At 43.5% G+C, this 17,469-nt stretch overlaps 1 protein-coding gene across 3 annotated transcripts in view; it reads right to left on the bottom strand.

Annotated features, from left to right (window-relative positions):
• sugct (succinyl-CoA:glutarate-CoA transferase) overlaps window positions 1–17,469 on the bottom strand; it is a 469,744-nt gene that overhangs the window by 136,069 nt on the left and 316,206 nt on the right. For 2 of the 3 annotated variants that reach the window (XM_033019979.1, XM_033019980.1), the window contains one exon: window positions 14,651–14,714. The exons of the other annotated variant lie outside the window; for it this stretch is intronic. In XM_033019979.1, coding sequence (XP_032875870.1) covers window positions 14,651–14,714 — 64 coding nt within the window. The remainder of the gene's footprint in view (window positions 1–14,650; window positions 14,715–17,469) is intronic. 3 annotated transcript variants of the gene reach the window in all.

Here is a 17,469-nt window from a genome sequence, read left to right as displayed (position 1 = left end):
GTACCATTATCTGAAGATTTAGCCTGGGCACAGCACACTGATGCAATGACAAAGACAGCTCATCAACTTCGGTGTAAACCAGCATCTGCAGTTCCTTCCTACCCACTCATCAATGCCACTACTTCCTTCGAAGAATGACAAGACTTGGTAGACACAAGGAACTGCAGATGCTGGCTTACAAACAAAGACAAAAAGGGGTGGAGATACTCAGTGGGTCAGGCAGCATCTCTAGAGAACATGGACAAGTGATGTTTTAGGTTGGGACCTTTCTTCAGAGATATGATATGTCACTTGAAAACTCTATCGAATCTCTACATGAGTACCGTAGAGGGCACATTGACTGGTTGCATCACAACCTGGTTCAATAACTCGAATGCCCCAGAATGAAGGAGGCTGTAGAAAGTGGTTGACATTACCTGGCCCATCACAGGTACTGACCTTGCCACCATTGAGAGGATCCACAGGAGGTGCAGTCTCAGTGAGGGGGCTAATATAATCACAGACACACACCACCCTGGCTATGCTCTCATCCCGCTATTACCATTGGAAACAAGATATAGAAGCTTGGGAATTGTGACCTCTAGGTTCAAGAACAGCTTCCTCCCAGCAATCATCAGGCTCTCGAACAATGCACAACACTAACCATAACCCTACCCAAGCAACTGTGATCTACCATGGTCTTGGTTTGGTTGCACTACATACAATAGTTTTGCACTATTATGGTTTGGTTACCTAGTATACAGATTATTAATTGAATGTATTATTGATTATTACATATTTACTTGTGTGTTATTGAATTAATGGGCCTGTTACGGTGCAGCAAGTAAGAATTTCAATGTTCCTTTGCTGGTACTTGCGACAATTAAACATTTCTGACTCTTGACATTTCTACCCTGGGAGAAAGACTCTGACTAGCAATGTTACAGAATTTTGAGATTTTAAAAATCAAGTCTGCAATTTATCCCATCAGATAAAGCATAAAAATAAGTTTAATTTGACACCTAATTCACTTTCATATCTCAAGTATTTAAAAAGTTATGGCCATTTTCATACTGGGAAATGAGCATCTTGTTCCCTATTGATTTTCTATGGACATAACAAAAAAGCTGTGATCGTGAACAGTCAAAAGCCCATAACTTTCTTAAAAATTAAGAGAACTGAATGAAATTTTCAGTTATCATAGATTGAAGCATTCTGAAACAAATATAAAATAATCTTACTTGGATGACCTGAAATTAAAGCATATAATTAGTTAGTTACCTAATTGTAGCTAATTTCAGACTTCAATTACTAGATCTAAACATCTATCCATTTCTTAATAAATGATTAACATTTTTAAATAGCCTAAATGTCCAAATAATATTCACAAATAATTCACAATAAAACATGATTTTAAAATCTCATTTACATTAATTTGTAGACCAAATGGAAGGAATTTAGTGCTCAATTGCTGTAAATAAATGCCCATTTAAATCAGCTTTCTAGTGGGTCCCTGTGGAACGCGCTGGTTTAGAACGTTCACATTGCGGTAGATTTGTGCCTCAAATGCCCAGAAAAATACTGCGGGATATAATGGGCCCAAAATGAGCTACTCGCAATATTAAACTTTGTATAAAGGGATCTTTAGAAGCCCTTTTTAATGTAAAAATATACAGCATACCTTCAGATATTTGCTTTATGAGACCCTGCGGTTGCTGGCGGTCGCGGGTTTAGAGATTGATTTTTAAACTACTATAACTATTTTACGAGGCCTTTAAAACTAATAATAGCTTTTGCGACGGGGTCTTCCAGCGATTTTTCGTTAATAATTAACTAGGCTGAACATCTTCGATTTGAACAGCCTAGAGAAAATCGCGTTTTAAACCCGCCCCCCTCTAAACGGCGCCAAAATCGCGCACACCCTCAGCGGCAGATTTTCAACAACGCTTCAGGTAGGCTTTGCAACATACCTACTCTGACTATCTAACCTATCTATGTCCCTCATCATTTTTGAATCACCCTGAAAGGTTAACTTCCGCGCATGTGTGCCAGCATCGTGCCACGTAACAATTGACGCCCAGTTTTAAAATATATATATAAATAAATGGCACTTCAGGCTCCTAATCCGTTCAGGCCCGTGGTAACAGCAAGACCAATAGCAGTGGCCTGGCTGCAATGGAAGAGGACCTTCCAGGACGACATTGTGCTTTTACTGATTTTAACACTGGTGATGACTGGAGGAAGGGCTAAGCTCAAGATGCTCTGCATGCACTTGGGAGAGCTCGGGCAGAAATATTTTGAAGCCCTACGACTACACAATGAAGCAGGTTTGCCCAATGTGTTGTGGGCGTTAGACAGGACAATGTCTTCACGGCCCACTTCCCGTTCTCACAGCTGCGACAGACCCCCGAAGGGGATGTGGATTATTTCATTACCAGATGAACTTTGGCGATACAGGAGTGTAAGTACAAAGACATCGCTCCAGACAAAGTCGAGGAAGCCATGCTTGTCCAAACTTTAATCGTGGGAGCTCAGGATGAGAAGACCCGGGAGAGCCTTCTCTCCAAAAAGCATGACCAGGGGAGCAGGGAGGTAGTGAAGAGGGGCCTTTAACACAGATCCCACCTCCCCAATCACCACTGATCCAGACAGTGCTGTAACAAGAGCTGCCTACAGAGAATGTCAACGTTTGCCAGCAGTTGCTGACACGCAGTTCCCAGCCAACAGCACATCAGCATACACACGGATGTGCCATCGCTGTGGAGAAAGCCAAGTTAGGTGGGCCGAATGCAAGCATCAAAAGTAGTCTGCCAGTTCTGCCAAAAGGTAGGGCATCTTGAGAAGGTGTGCTTAACCAAGAACCAAGCTTAACCAACCTTAGCCATGGGGAAACAACAAAAATCCAGGCATCAACTCCACACATGGAGATGGCCCATGCGAAGATTCAAATGCTGTTTCTCAAACCAGTGAGCCAGGCAGCCAGGACCAACCTCCTTACCTTGTTATACCTACGGTTGATAACCACATGGTGAAATTGGAGCTTGATACTGGGTCAGCTGTCACCTTGGTAAGTGAATCATCTTTGCCACACATTTCTCCACTACTCCCAGCTCAGCTATAAAAGGGTGACCAAAGCGGAACACAATACTCCATATGTGACCTCACCGATGTCTTGTACAACTGTAACATAACCTCCAAACTTCTATACTCAATATTCTGACTGATGAGGGCTAATCTGCCGAAAGTCTTCTTGATCACCCTATCTACCTGTGACGCCATTTTCAAGGAACTATGTACCTGCACTCCGACACTCCCCAGAGCCCTACCATTCACTGTGTCGATCATGGCCTGGTTAGACTTCCCAAAATGCAATACCTTGCACCTATCAATATCCTTGCAATTCCATCAAACATTCCTCAGTCCACCTGCACAACCGATCAAGATCCTGCAGCAATTTTTGCTACCATCTTCACTATCCACAATACCACCCACTTTAGTATAATCTGCAAATACTAATCATGCGTTGTACATTCTCACACTAATCATTGATGTAGATGACAAACAGCAATGGGCCCAGCACCGAACACTGAGGCCCACCACTAGACACAGGCCTCCAGCCCTAAAAACAACCTTCCATCATCACCTGCTTCCTTCCATGAGGCCAATTTTCTATCCAGTCAGCTAGCTCCCCTTGGATCCCATGCGATCTAACCTTTCAGAGCAGTGTACCATGTGGAACCATGTTGAATGCCTTGTATACATGTATAAAACGCCTACAGCTCTGCTCTCATCACCCGTTTTGGTCACATCTTCAAAAAACTCAATCCCATTCAGGAGACACCACCTCCAACATACAAAATCGCACTGACTATGCCTAATCATCTCTCTAAAATCATGTTTATCGTAACCCTCAGAATACTCTCCAGTGACTTTCTGACCACAGATGTTCGACACTGGCCTCTTGTTCCCAGGCTTATCCTCACAGCCTGTTTTTAATCCAGCCACCTTCCAGTTTTCTGAACCCTCACCCATATTTAATGATTACTCATAAATATTAGCCAGGGCTCCTGCAATTTCTTCACAAGCTTCCCACTGTGACCTCAGATATATCTGATCAGGCCTGGGAGATTTGTCTATCTGCATGCGCATTAAGACCTTCAGCATCTCCTCGACCATAAAACTGACTGCCCTCAAGACTTCCATTGACCACCCCAAGTTCCTTGGCCCTCATGTCTTTCTCCACAGTAAACACAGAGGAGAAATACTCTTTGAGTTGCTCATCTGCTATGGCTCCACATAGAGTCCACTGTTTTGATTCCTGAGGAGATATATTCACTGTCTGGTTACCCTTTCACCCTTAATGTATTTATAAAATCTCATTGTTTTGGCCTTAATATTATCTTCCAGAACTATCTCCTGTCCTCTTTTTGCTCTCCTGATTTCCATCTTTAGCGTGCTCCTCAGTTCATGAAACTCCTCCAAGGGTACACGATCCCAGCTGCTTATACCTGCCCCATGTGTCCTTCTTATTCTTGACAAGAGCCTCAATTTCTCTCCTCATCCAAGCTTCTATACGCCCACCTGCTTTGCCATTCTCTCCAACTTGAACATGCAGGTTCTGGACTCTTGTCAGCACACTCCTAAAAACATCCCACTTAACAAACCTTCCTTTTCCTGCAAACAATGTGTTCCAATCAACGAGCAACTTCATGTCTAATACCTTCAAAATTGGCATTGCCCCAATTTAGAGGCCCCACCCTATCTTCATCGATAACCATCTTAAACCTAATAGAACAGTGGTCGCTGGTCCACAAACACTTCAGCCGCTTGCCCCTTCCAATTTTCTAAGCTTTGCCCTCTCCCATGTAGGACCCGCTACATATTGCCTGAAGAAACTATCCTGAACACATCTGACAAATTCTGTCCTGTCTAAAATTTTTGCACTATGACAGTCCCAGTCAATATTAGGAAAGTTAAAATCCCCGACTATGACAACCTTATTAGTTCTACATCTGCCTGCAATCTCCTAGCATATTTGCTCAAATTCCCGTTGACTACTTTAGGGGCCTGTTGTTCACTCCCAACAAGGTGATCATCCCTTTCTTGTTCCTCAACTCCACCCATATAGCCTCACTGGACGAACAATCAATAACATCATCTCTGACCTCTGCCATAACATCCTCCTTAATCAATAAACGAACACCCCCCCTCCCCTATTTGACCCCCATCTATGTCTCTCCTGAAGCATCTGTATGCTGGAACATTAAGCTACCAGCCTTTTTCATCTCTCAACCAAGTTTCTGCAATGGCTACCACGTCCCAGTCACACATACCTATCCACACACTGTTCATTCGCCTTACCCGTCAGGCCTCGCGATTTAAAATAAATGCAATTCAAACCAACAGTCCTTCCTCGCTCCCTGTCTTGCTCATGCATATTCGCTCCACTGAAGTTTCTTTCATCAACATCCATACTGACACAGCCTCTCACCTGCCTCGGTCCTGCATAGGATCCCACAGTATTTTACGATCATAAATAACATAAGGCAAGGTGTAAAACAGACCGACTGGTTTCCCTCCATGTTCTACAAAATTTCTCTTTCACTTTTTGACCAGGCGGAGATTCCAAAAGATAACCAAGGTCTTTTGAACCCCACACAAGAACCGGCATGCATGAGGAGAAATAGGGGTGGCACGTTGGCACAGAGGTTGAGTTGCTGCCTCACAGCGCCAGAGCCCCAGGTTTGATCCTAACTACGGATGCTGTCCCTGCAGAGCTTGTACGTTCTCCCAGTGACCACGTGGATTTTCTCCGGGTGCTCCGTTTCCTCCCACATTCCAAAGATACCCAGATTTGTAGGTTAATGGCTTCTGTAAAAAATGCCTCTCTTGTGAATGACGCTATGGTGAATGACCGATACGGGTGATCGATAGCGAGAGTGGGCCGAAGGGCTTGCTTCCGCGCTGTATCTCTAAACTAAACTAAATAACAATGAACAGTTTTGGGAGCAGCTAGATACTCTGATTCATTTTATTTGTTTCTGCAGCTCTTCTAGTGTCCGATGCAGCACAATAGTACCACTCTGGGAAGCAGCGTTGTAGTTATGTGGGTTATAAATGGAGTGGATAGGGATTTATTATGACGTATATTGACAGACTACCTAACCTGATGCTTTCTACATAGTCCTCTAATTCAAAGAGATGATTGGTCAGACAAAGAATCCAGCCCTGACTCTGAACTAGATCATGCCACCAATAATATACAGTATATCTTAGTTTAGTTTAGTTTAGAGATACAGTGCGAAATCAAGCCCTTTGGCCCACTGACTCCGCACTGACCAGCGATCCAAGCACATTAACAATACCCTATACATATTAGGGACTGTGCCACTTTGCCACCCTCGTATCTTAATCAGATAGAACAATTACAGCTGCAAAAATAGTTTGGATAGTGAAATCCAATGAAAATTTACAGACAAGGGTGGCAACTTAAAGCTAGCGGCACGGTGGTGAAGCAATAGAATTGCTGCCTTACAGAGCTTGCAGCGTCAGAGACCTGGGTTCGATCCCAACTACGGGTGCTGTGTGTACGGAGTTTGTATTTACTCCCAGTGACCTGCGTGGGTTTTCTCCGAGATCGTCGGTTTCCTCCCACACTCCAAAGACGTGCAGGTTTGTACGTTAATTGGCTTGGTATAGATGTAAATTGTCCCTAGTGTGTGTAGGATGGTGTTAGTGTGCGGGATCGCTGGTCGGCGCAGATCCAGTGGGTCGTAGGGCCTGTTCCTCGCTGTATCTATAAATTAAAAAAACTAAAATTACAGCTGCGAAAATAGTTTGAATATTGACTCAACACTTAATGAAAACTACAAACAAGGTGGCAACTAAAAGCTAGTTATCAGTAAATATCATTAGCAGGAATTGTTTTGGAAATAACCCGAGCAAAATTGTCACTTTGAAAATATGGACTAATATTTTAATATATATGTTGAGACTAGTTTAAAACCTGGTGAAGTGCAGTAGCATTAATCAAATATTCTTATATAGCAATACATAAAAAGAATGCCTCACATGCCGAAGTTGTGTCAAGAGAGAAAAACCTTTAAATTGAGAAAATGTATATTTTGTTGGCAATAACACATTAATTTTACTCCTTCCGGCGATTCAGAGATGTTATGTGCATTCTTCGAGTGCACGATAATGCTCCATTTAGACATCCCGATGGTACAGTGTGTGGGAAGGAACTGCAGATGCTGGTTTATACCGAAGATAGACACAAAATGCTGGAGTAACTCAGTGGGTTGGGCAGCATCTCTGGAGATAAGGAATAGGGGACGTAATGGGTAGGAACCCTTCTACAGACAGGAGGTGAGATTAGAGTAGGGAAGGGGACTGGAAAAGTTAAGACGGTTGATGAACTTCGAAATGAAAATGTCCAGAGAGGGTAGAAAGCATCATCTGGGTACGGAATTGGACAGGTTTGCACCCTTCTTCAATATTTAATTTTGTTGGATTAACAATGCACTTTGATATTATTGCACTAACAGATGTATTTCTGAATTAATAGCACTACATAATATCATTGGACTACCAGGCATATTCCATTGACAGTTGTATCCTATATTGTTCGATTAACAGCATTATCTATATAACTAAAAGTCTCATCTTGACCACTTCCTGTCTGCGCTGTATATTGATTTTAGAAAAAACGCTGTCACATATCACTATGATTTTTGGCCATCTTACTCACAGCCCTCCTCCGCTGAGGCTGCCCTGATGATTTTTCCGATCGATGAAAAATAAAAAAGTTATGAGTGTTTAAAAAATCTTGTGATCAGCTGATTGGTCCTCTCGCCTGTCAATCACCACAATTAAGGTAACGCCCCTTGCGGGGGCGGGGGGGAGGGGCAGGTCTATAAAAGCCTGGATGCCAGGACGTGAGTCAGTCACTCTGGAAGATCACAAGGAAGAGTCCACAACTGTAATTCTAAGCTGTGAATCAACTGAACTGTGAGTCTGCAATGTACTTGCAATAAATGATTTGTTAGCCCTTAATGACAATGCAATGAGTTGTTTGGCAATTTGGTGGCCTGCACTCTGCTTGAAATGCTATGAAATTGAATTTGGTGGCCTGCACTCTGTTTGAAATGCTATGAAATTGAATTTGGTGGCCTGCACTCTGCTTGAAATGCTTTGAAATTGAATTTGGTGGCCTGCATTCTGCTTGAAATGCTATGAAATTGAATTTGGCGGCCTGCACTCTGCTTGAAATGGAATTTCAAGGAATAGCCGTGAGTGAACTGCCAGCCCACCAGCCCTGAGTGACTGATCTGCCAGCCCACCAGCCCTGAGTAACTGAGGTTCCAGCCCACCAGCCCTGAGTGACTAAGCTGCCAGTCCACCAGCCCTAAGTGACTGAGCTGCCAGCCCACCAGCCCTGAGTGACTGAGCTGCCAGCCTACCAGCCCGGATTGACTGAGCTGCCAGCCCACCAGGCCTGAGTGACTGAGCTGCCAGCCCACCAGGCCTGAGTGACTGAGCTGCCAGCCTTCCAGGCCTGATGGACTGAGTTGCCAGCCAACCTGGCCTGAGCGACTGAGCTGCCAGCCCAAGAAACCATTCAGCCCACAATGTCCATACTAGCCCTCTGGAAATCAGTCCCTTTGGCCCACAACACCCATACTAGCATTCCAGAAAGCCCCCCACCCCCCCTCTCCCCCACTGGCCACCAATATTGGAATTGGTGGAGAGGTGGAATATTGCATTGGGGGACCAGACCACCCGTGTGAACATCGGACCCAACGGGTCCCACTTAGTCTAGTTTAATATTATTGTCTTAACTGTTATATTTGATTTTAATAGGTCAACAGCATCAAAAGTTTTATTTAATTTTGCTCATTTCACAACACAATTTCAAATCATTGGATTCACACGATTATTTATTTTCACGGGTTTAATGGCAAAGCTCCTACGAAGCAAGACTAATATTTTTAACAACTCTGAAGCTGAAGGGCACAAGGTGGCTGTAATGAAATATATGCAGGGTTCAAGGATTCGGATCTATGAATGGAGGAAGCACATGGTGAAGAGCACAAGTGACTATTTATTAAAGCAAACACAAGTAACACACAGAAAAACGATCAACTATCAATAAAGAAGCAACTTTTTACCCCCCCCCCACCTGCGTATTTGAGTCTCCTGTCTGCACTAGCTGGCACCGGCACACACCGCCGTCCAAGCTCACCCTCTCTCCCTCTCTTTCTCCTTGGTGAAGCTCTTTTCTCTCCCCGAAGATGAAGCTCAAGCTTTCTTTGAAAAACATCTACTTGTTTACCCAAGCAGGGTATGAAATGTGGTGGTGCTAATTTAGTTGACAACTCCATTTCAGCTCACCATCTGTTTAACCCTTATGTCCCTGTCCCACTTAGGAAACCTGAACGGAAACCTCTGGAGACTTTGCGCCCTACCCAAGGTTTCCATGCGGTTCCCGGAGGTTGCTGGTGGTTGCCGGAGGTTGCAGGTAGTGGAAGCAGGTAGGGAGACTGACAAAAACCTCCGGGAACCTCTGGGAACCACACGGAAACCTTGGGTGGGGCGCAAAGTCTCCAAAGGTTTCCGTTCAGGTTTCCTAAGTGGGACAGGGCCATAACATTACAATGGCACCGGAAATGTGATGGCACCTGGATACTGCCTCAATCTACTATTTTACAAACTTGTACTTAAGTATGATTGTGCCTAACGCATAGTAAGATTGTCACTGAGCTATATGAGCTATAATTTTGGTCCCCTAATTTGAGGAAGGATATTCTTGCTATTGAGGGAATGCAGCGTAGGTTTACAAGGTTAATTCACGGGATGGCGGGACTGTCATATGCTGAGAGAATGGAGCAGCTGGGCTTGTACACTCTGGAGTTTATAAGGATGTGAGGATATCTCATTGAAACTTATAAGATTGTTAAGGGTTTGGACACGCTACAGGCAGGAAACATGTTCCCGATTCTGGGGGAGTCCAGAACCAGGGGCCACAGTTTAAGAATAAGGAGGAAGCCATTTAGAACGGAGACGAGGAAACACTTTTACTCACAGAGAGTGGTGAGTCTGCGGAATTCTCTGCCTCAGAGGGCAGTGGAGGCAGGTTCTCTGGATGCTTTCAAGAGAGAGCTAGATAGGGCTCTTAAAGATAGTGGAGTCAGGGGATATGGGGAGAAGGCAGGAACGGGGTACTGATTGGGGATGATCAGCCATGATCACATTGAATGGCGGTGCTGGCTCGAAGGGCCAAATGGCCTACTCCTGCACCTATTGTCTATTGTCAATATGCAAAAAGAATTTCACTTTCTGATACCCAGGTACATTTAACAATAAAGTACAACTGAACCATTGAACAAGACTATTTAATATTGCTGAACTCGTAGTACTGCTCAATATCAAGGATTGACACCAATTTTGGATTAACAGCTCTATTGTTGCTTAATTAACGGTAATTATTATTATCATTGGATTACCAGCTATCTTTAATATCATTGGATTTACAGCACTCTTTAATTTTGCTGGAGTAACTTTAGTTTTTATTATTGCTATTTTAAAATAAATGACAAACAGCTTTAATAGGCTTGGATTGACAGTACTCTCAATTTTACATAGTTTCATTAGATTATCAGAAACATTTAATGTCACTGAATTAATGACACTTTATATTTGCAGAGCAAGAGCTAATTAATGGGATTAGTACGGATGGGAATTTATAGCCATGATGGGCCAAAAGGCCTGTTTCCTTGCTGTATCACACTATGAGAAGGACGATATTTGGCCCATTGAATTTTAAAGCAATCTCACTTCCCCCATTGATTTCCCTGTAACCTGCTCCAACAGACATGCCCATTAACGCCTCCAATACCTACACTTGGCACAATTAGTTGTCAATTAACACGTAAAATTCCTTGGGATATGAGCAGGGCCGGCGTTAAGCCGATTTGACCGATTGCTCCCAATTGGGCCCCGCGCCTAAGCGGGGCCCCGCACTAATGTTCAGTATTTCGTACGGAAATACGAATTCTCTTTGTTAAATAAAGATTTTTTTAAATTCGCCATCCGGATTTTTTTTAAACGAACATGTATAACAACCGCTGCACGGCCATCATACACAAACGATTTGTTAACTAGTGCTGATAGCACTTCTTAACGGTAAGTACTTAACACCTTGTTATGCAATGTCATGAATCTGCATCTATCCGCATTCCTCAGTAAATGTTATAGTGTTTTGAACAAGTATTAATGACGCCGTGTTCCTTTGAATAAAATTCACGCGGCGTCATTAATACTTGTTTAAAACACAATTACATTTACTGAGGAATGTAGATCGATGACACGTTGAGAATTTCATTTAACTCACCATCATGAGTGAGGGCCCCGGACCGCGAGAAGGGGCTTCTTCCTGGTGTGCAGGTTAGTCATTCACCTGCCGACCCACGTTGTGTCCAAAGATCTTATAGCGGATCTTTGGTTGTGTCTCTCTGTCTTTTGCTCACTCCCTCCCTCCCTCCCTCCCTCTTTCTCTCGCGCTCTCTCTCCCGCTCCCCATATTGTCTCTCTCTAGCTCCCCCACTCCCTCTCTATCACCCTGTCCCCTCAGCATTCCCGGAATCATTGACGTTTTGCAGTAGACAAAAATGCTGGAGAAACCCTGCGGGCGAGGCAGCCGCCTGGCCCGCTGCATTCCTCCAGCACTCTGTTTTTTGTTTGGCTCTGAAGTTGAAGTTGGCTCAGCGGGACGGGCAGCGGCTCTGGGGAGAGGGTTGTGTTTCTGGTCGAGACCCTTCTTCAGACAATCACAAGTACCCTCATCGACGCGAGTTCAGTTCGGTCTGAAGAAGGGTCTTCTCTCCAGAGTCGCTGCGCTGCCTGTCCTGCTGAATTACTCCAGCTTTATGTCTATCTTCAATTTCAGAGAATTACAATTTCTCACGGGGGGCTTATAACGTCTCTAAACCCCTCTGTGACCCTCTGAACACCTCTAAAACCCCTCTAGCCCCCCTATTTCCCTATATTCCCCTCTAAACAATTGTAAACACACCTGAACCCATCTGAAGCCCTCTAAACATCTCTAAACCGTTTAAACCCCTCTAAACTAGGAGGCTGCAAGGTGACTTGGATAGGCTGGGTGAGTGGGCAAATGCATGGGAGATGCAGTATAATGTGGATAAATGTGAGGTTATCCACTTTGGTGGCAAAAACAGGAAAGTAGACTATTATCTGAATTGTGGCCGATTAGGAAAAGGGGAGATGCAACGAAAAATGCTCATGGCAGACCAAACGTGTTAAACAGAAATTGGTCAGATATTGAGCTTTACACAGTGAGAAATCATGTGAAATAATCACTGAATTTAATTTTAAATGAATGTATCTGCATGTTATACTGTTTAGTTTGGAGATACCACCAGATAGTCTGGTTGATACAACCAGATTAGTTTGGAGATACAACCAGATAGTCCACTGAGTTCGCACCGACCAGCGATTTTTGTTACAGTTTTGACAAATTTATTTGGCGGCCAATCAAACGCTGTCTCTAAGGGGGTTGCATCCAATCACCAACCAGCTTGCCTTAAAATTCCCGAAACTACACGAAATATAAACATACATAAATTTTTACTTTTCTAGAGTAGGGGCCCCGCCATCAGTTTTCTAATTGGGCCCCGCAATTCCTAGCACCGGCCCTGGATATGAGAAGGAAGTGGAAGATCCATGGGAAACCCCCTGCAGCCGAGGGTGCAAAGTTCACAGAATGGAGCCTGGGTTGCTGGAGCTGTGAGGCAGCTACATTGCCGATCGTGCAATTGTGCCACATTCCTCCACAATGACTGAGATCATTGTGGTTGATGTGGAAGCCCAAAGAGGAGCAGTATCTGAGTAAAATCCAACAATCTATTTAATGATCACAACTCAGCTGATTCTATTGACAACTAAAGGCTCCTCAGCAAAAATGTAAAGAATGGTGCATTCTTAAAGTTTTGCACAGATTGAGCTACTTTCAACTCCAAAGGGTTGTTTGACTGCACTGTTTCTTTGCAATAAATATTTGGATATTGTTACATTAAATTCATCCTGCACAATGATTGATGTTATTTTTCAGAGCGCTTTGCATGTAAGCATGTTTCATGCCATGGAAAATTAAGATCCATTATCCACACTGTGCTGTCAGGTACCAATTTCAAAATGCTTAATAAACACTATTCCGTTTTTGAGGGGACATTTCCAAGAATGCAGCATTAAGGGCCTGTCCCACTTACACAACTTTTTCGGCGACTTGCAGGCACCCGTCATAGTCGCAGAAGGTCGCCAAAATTTTTCAACATGTTGAAAATCCAGCAGCGACCAGAAAAAAAGTACGACTCTTTGGGCAACTACTCACCACCAAACAGGCATCACCACGACCATACAGGCGACAAGTTGCGAGGTGACGCCTGTATGGTCGTGTGTAGTCGCCCAAAGAGTCGTACCTTTATCTGGCCACCGCTGGATTTTCAACATGTTGACATTTTTCGGCAACCTGCTGCGACTATGATGGGTGCCGGCAGTCGCCGAAAAAATTGCGTAAGTGGGACAGGCCCTTAACAGTATTACCAATACTGTTAGGTTAAAAGCACTTTTTAATATCAGTGGTTAAAAACATGTTTGCATGTGGTTGATATAACATACTACTGTCAACCTTAGAATAACAATACCAATAAGCAGTGAATTGGCAGCATTATTCAAATTAAAATCAGTGGATTAAGAAAATTACCCAAAGCTCCAATACCTTTTAACCCTATGGAATGTTTCAATACAATGATCATTCTGAACATTTTGGGAAAATTGATTTGGTGCAAGAATATTTTAATTTTCTTATGTAGCAACTTCAGACCAGAGCTTTAGGAACATGTGGGAAATATCTTTTAATCTTTCTTTCTTTCCATCGTATCACAGATCTACCTTTTCATTCTCACTTCCCTACTCCCCATTCCTGCTTCTAGCTCACTTAAACATAATGCATCTCCATATATTTTCTAGTTAAAATGGTTATCAGATGAAAAAAAGATTCTAATTGTTAAATGAAGGCCTTGGACAAGTTTGTTCCTCAATTTCTCTTATCTCCCAGAAGAGCTTAAGGGAACCTTGCATTAATATCTCTCCAAATGGACAGTAGCTCCGGCAATGTAACAGGATTGCAATACTGTCCTGCAGTATTCCAAAACAGGACTACCAATTAGGTTCCCATGTAACAAGCTTTTTGGGGGGGAAGAGTCATATGAGCCTTTGGATTTGTTTGGTCAATGGGTCACATCTGGCTCTCAGGCCCTTGCCATGAGATACAGAACATTCCTGAGCTTTGCCATGACATCAATCTTCCAAAGGTTCTAGTTCAAGATCAACAACATCAGCCTAAGCTCACTGCAAAGATGTAACAGGTCTACATTCAATACTCAGGTCAAAAAACTCTCAAAGAACTAAGCATTAGTAAATACAGAAAATAATGGTGTGTCTATTATTTTTAGGAGATCTTGGCTTAGACAGTAATCACTGAAACATTTTGTTCTTTTTCTTGCAAAGTAGTAGCCAAAGCAAACTAACAGCAAGCACAGCAGCAAGAGATGCTTTGTTGTGTTTTAACAAAGAGAAGAGACCTTTAACCTACCTGGAACAGCTATGCTCCCTGCAGTTGGATGGTCCATTTCTAAAATGAGATCATTGTGTATAACCTAGAAAAAGAAATAGTGGTCTTAGCTACACGATGTGTCAATGTTTAAAAACAAATTGTGGCTATTTGGACAAATATTCATAGCTATTCTTACGATCTACTAAGAAAATATAATGGGCCTGTCCCACTTAGGCGATTTTTTAGACGGCTGTCATAGTCATAGCAGGTCACCGAAAAACCGGTGGCTGGACCCCCCTATGACAATGTCTACGACAATGTCTACAACAACCTACCACCAAGTCGACGCCCAGCTACGGCAAGCTACCGACAACCGGCGACCCATTAGGACGTCCACCTACGACCACACCTATGACAAACTACATCCTCCCGCGCAAGCTACGACAAGGTAAGACAATTCAGTCGGCAGTACCTGTCACTGGTTGACGTAGGTAGTCGCCAATGGAATTCACCAATGTCAGCACCCGCGACAACCTACGTCATCCTGGCGACAACCTAGGACAGCACCTTCATCAGGGGAAGTCAAGGTATGTTAATTGGCGTTAAGCCGACTGTCGCCGAAAAGTTTTAAGCATTTCAAAATCCAGCGGCGACCAGAAAAACGCTACGATTCTTTGGGTGACTGCGGAGACTACTCACGACCATCCAGGCGACACCCTGTCCACCATGTGGCGACAGCCTAGTCGCCTGTAGTCGCCTATAAAATCGCCTAAGTGGGACAGGACTTAAGGCCTCATATAAGATTCTACAATGCTAGGGAGAGTGGGTAATAACATTGCAGCCTTGATCCTCATTCCATGGAATCGCAAGCTGAGTTTCTAACAGGCAGCAGAAAATTGTGGAAAAAACTCAATTGAATAAAGTAGAAACAAGGAACTGCAGATGCTGGAGTAACTCAACAGGTCAGACAGCATCCCTGAAGAACATGGATGGGTACCTTTTCGAGTCTGGACCCTTCTTAACACTAATTGCGGGGCGGGGGGGGGGGGGCAGAAAGATAGAAGGAGGGGCAGGACAATAAATGGCTGGTTATAGGGTACAATGAGGGTGGGTTTTTGATAGGCAGATAGGAAGAGGTGTGGGACAAAAGGGTAGAAGAGTTACGAATTGTGGAGCCTGAGAGTGGATTGTAAGTGGAGGGAGAGGGGGAGGGGAGAAGGAGATATGAACCTTAGTGGGAGGGTGGCTGAAGAAAGGGGTGTGTTGGGGGAGAAAAGGGGGAGGGTGGAAAGGGTTATAGCAATTGGTCAATTCAATGTTCATACCATTGGGTTGTAAGCTACCCAAGTAGAAAATGAGGTGCTGTTCCTCCAGTTTACATTAGTGTCCGAAGGAGGGTCTCAACCTGAAACGTCACCCATTCCTTCTCTGCAGAGATACTGCCTGTCCCGCTGAGTTACTCCATCTTTTTGTGTCTGCCTCCAGTTTACATATGCCCCCACTCTGGCAATGGAGGAAGTCCAAGACAGAAAGCTCAGTATGGGGATGGGAAGGGGAGTTAAAATTGTTAGTGACTAGGAGATCTAATGGGCCTTGGCATACCGAGCGCAGGTTTTCAGCAGAACAGTCACTGAGTTTATGCCTGGTCTCAAGGGATGTACAGGGAGGACAATTTGGGAACACCAGATGCAGTAGATAGGTTAGAGAAGGTGCACCTGAACCTCTGTCTCACCTGCAACAACTGTTTTGGTCCCTGGATGGAGGAGAAGGAGGGGGTATAGGGGCAGGTGTTCCATCTCCCGTGGATGCAGGGGAAGGTACCTGGGGAGGGGGTGGGAAGGGTGGGAAGGGATGAGTGAACCAAGGTGTTTCGGAGGGAGCAGTCTCTGCAGAAGGTGGAAAGGGGTGGAGATGGGAAATTGTGACTGCTGGTGGGATCAGATTGGAGGTGACAGAAATGTCAGAGGATAATATGCTGGATGCCGAGGTTTAAGGTGTGGACCAGAGGGAGGAACTCTATGCTTGTTCCACTGCGGGACACAGTGGAGAGGCGGGTGAATAAATATTGGCTGTCGTATCAAGGTAGTTACAACAGTTAAGCAAATCCTCTAAAATGCCAACTTTGTATTTAAGTACTGTATCTAATAAACAATGACACCACACTTGCAACAAAAACAACACATTAATTTCACATATTGTTTGGAACGTGCTCATTAGTACACTCTCAGAGCAGAAATGTTATCACAGTTTTGAGGAACCGATACTATCTTAATTTAGAAGTGTTATTGTATTTATACAAAAATTCTGATTTATCAGATCCTCCACAATTCAGCGTTTTTGTAGTCTTTGCATTTTGGATTGAGGATGCACATTTTGCATCAGAATCATATATTTTTTTTAAATTTGGTATAATCGGTCTTCAAAATATTTAATGAAATATAATTAATGTTTTTGCCAATTTTTTTTTCCTGGTTTTTGCATCGTGTTCGTAATTAAATAAATTATTTTTGATCCAAAAAAATAATAATAATAACAGCCCACGAATGGCCTCTTGACAGGTCACTGCTGTCAATGACCTTTCCAACAGGTTTACAACTACTTTCAACAACTGACTTGTCTTCTTACTGTCTTGGCTATCGCTGGTGACCCAGACACATTTAATAAATAGTTCAAATATACTTAAATTATCGAAAAATATATGAAAAATGTATTTCAGAATTCCAAACGATTAGATTCCCATGTAAAGACCTTTTTTTTGGGGGGGGGAGTCATATGAGTCAATTTTACAATGAGAGAAGGCAATAATGTTATGAGTTTTGATCAAAATAGGTGAGAGAGTAAGGAAAGGAGAGTTATTA

Source organism: Amblyraja radiata, chromosome 4 (genome assembly GCF_010909765.2).
Source record: "Amblyraja radiata isolate CabotCenter1 chromosome 4, sAmbRad1.1.pri, whole genome shotgun sequence".
In the NCBI taxonomy this organism is placed as follows: domain Eukaryota; kingdom Metazoa; phylum Chordata; class Chondrichthyes; order Rajiformes; family Rajidae; genus Amblyraja; species Amblyraja radiata.
The sequence above is the reverse complement of the archived record's forward strand: the minus strand, read 5'-3'. Positions and strand labels throughout refer to the sequence as shown.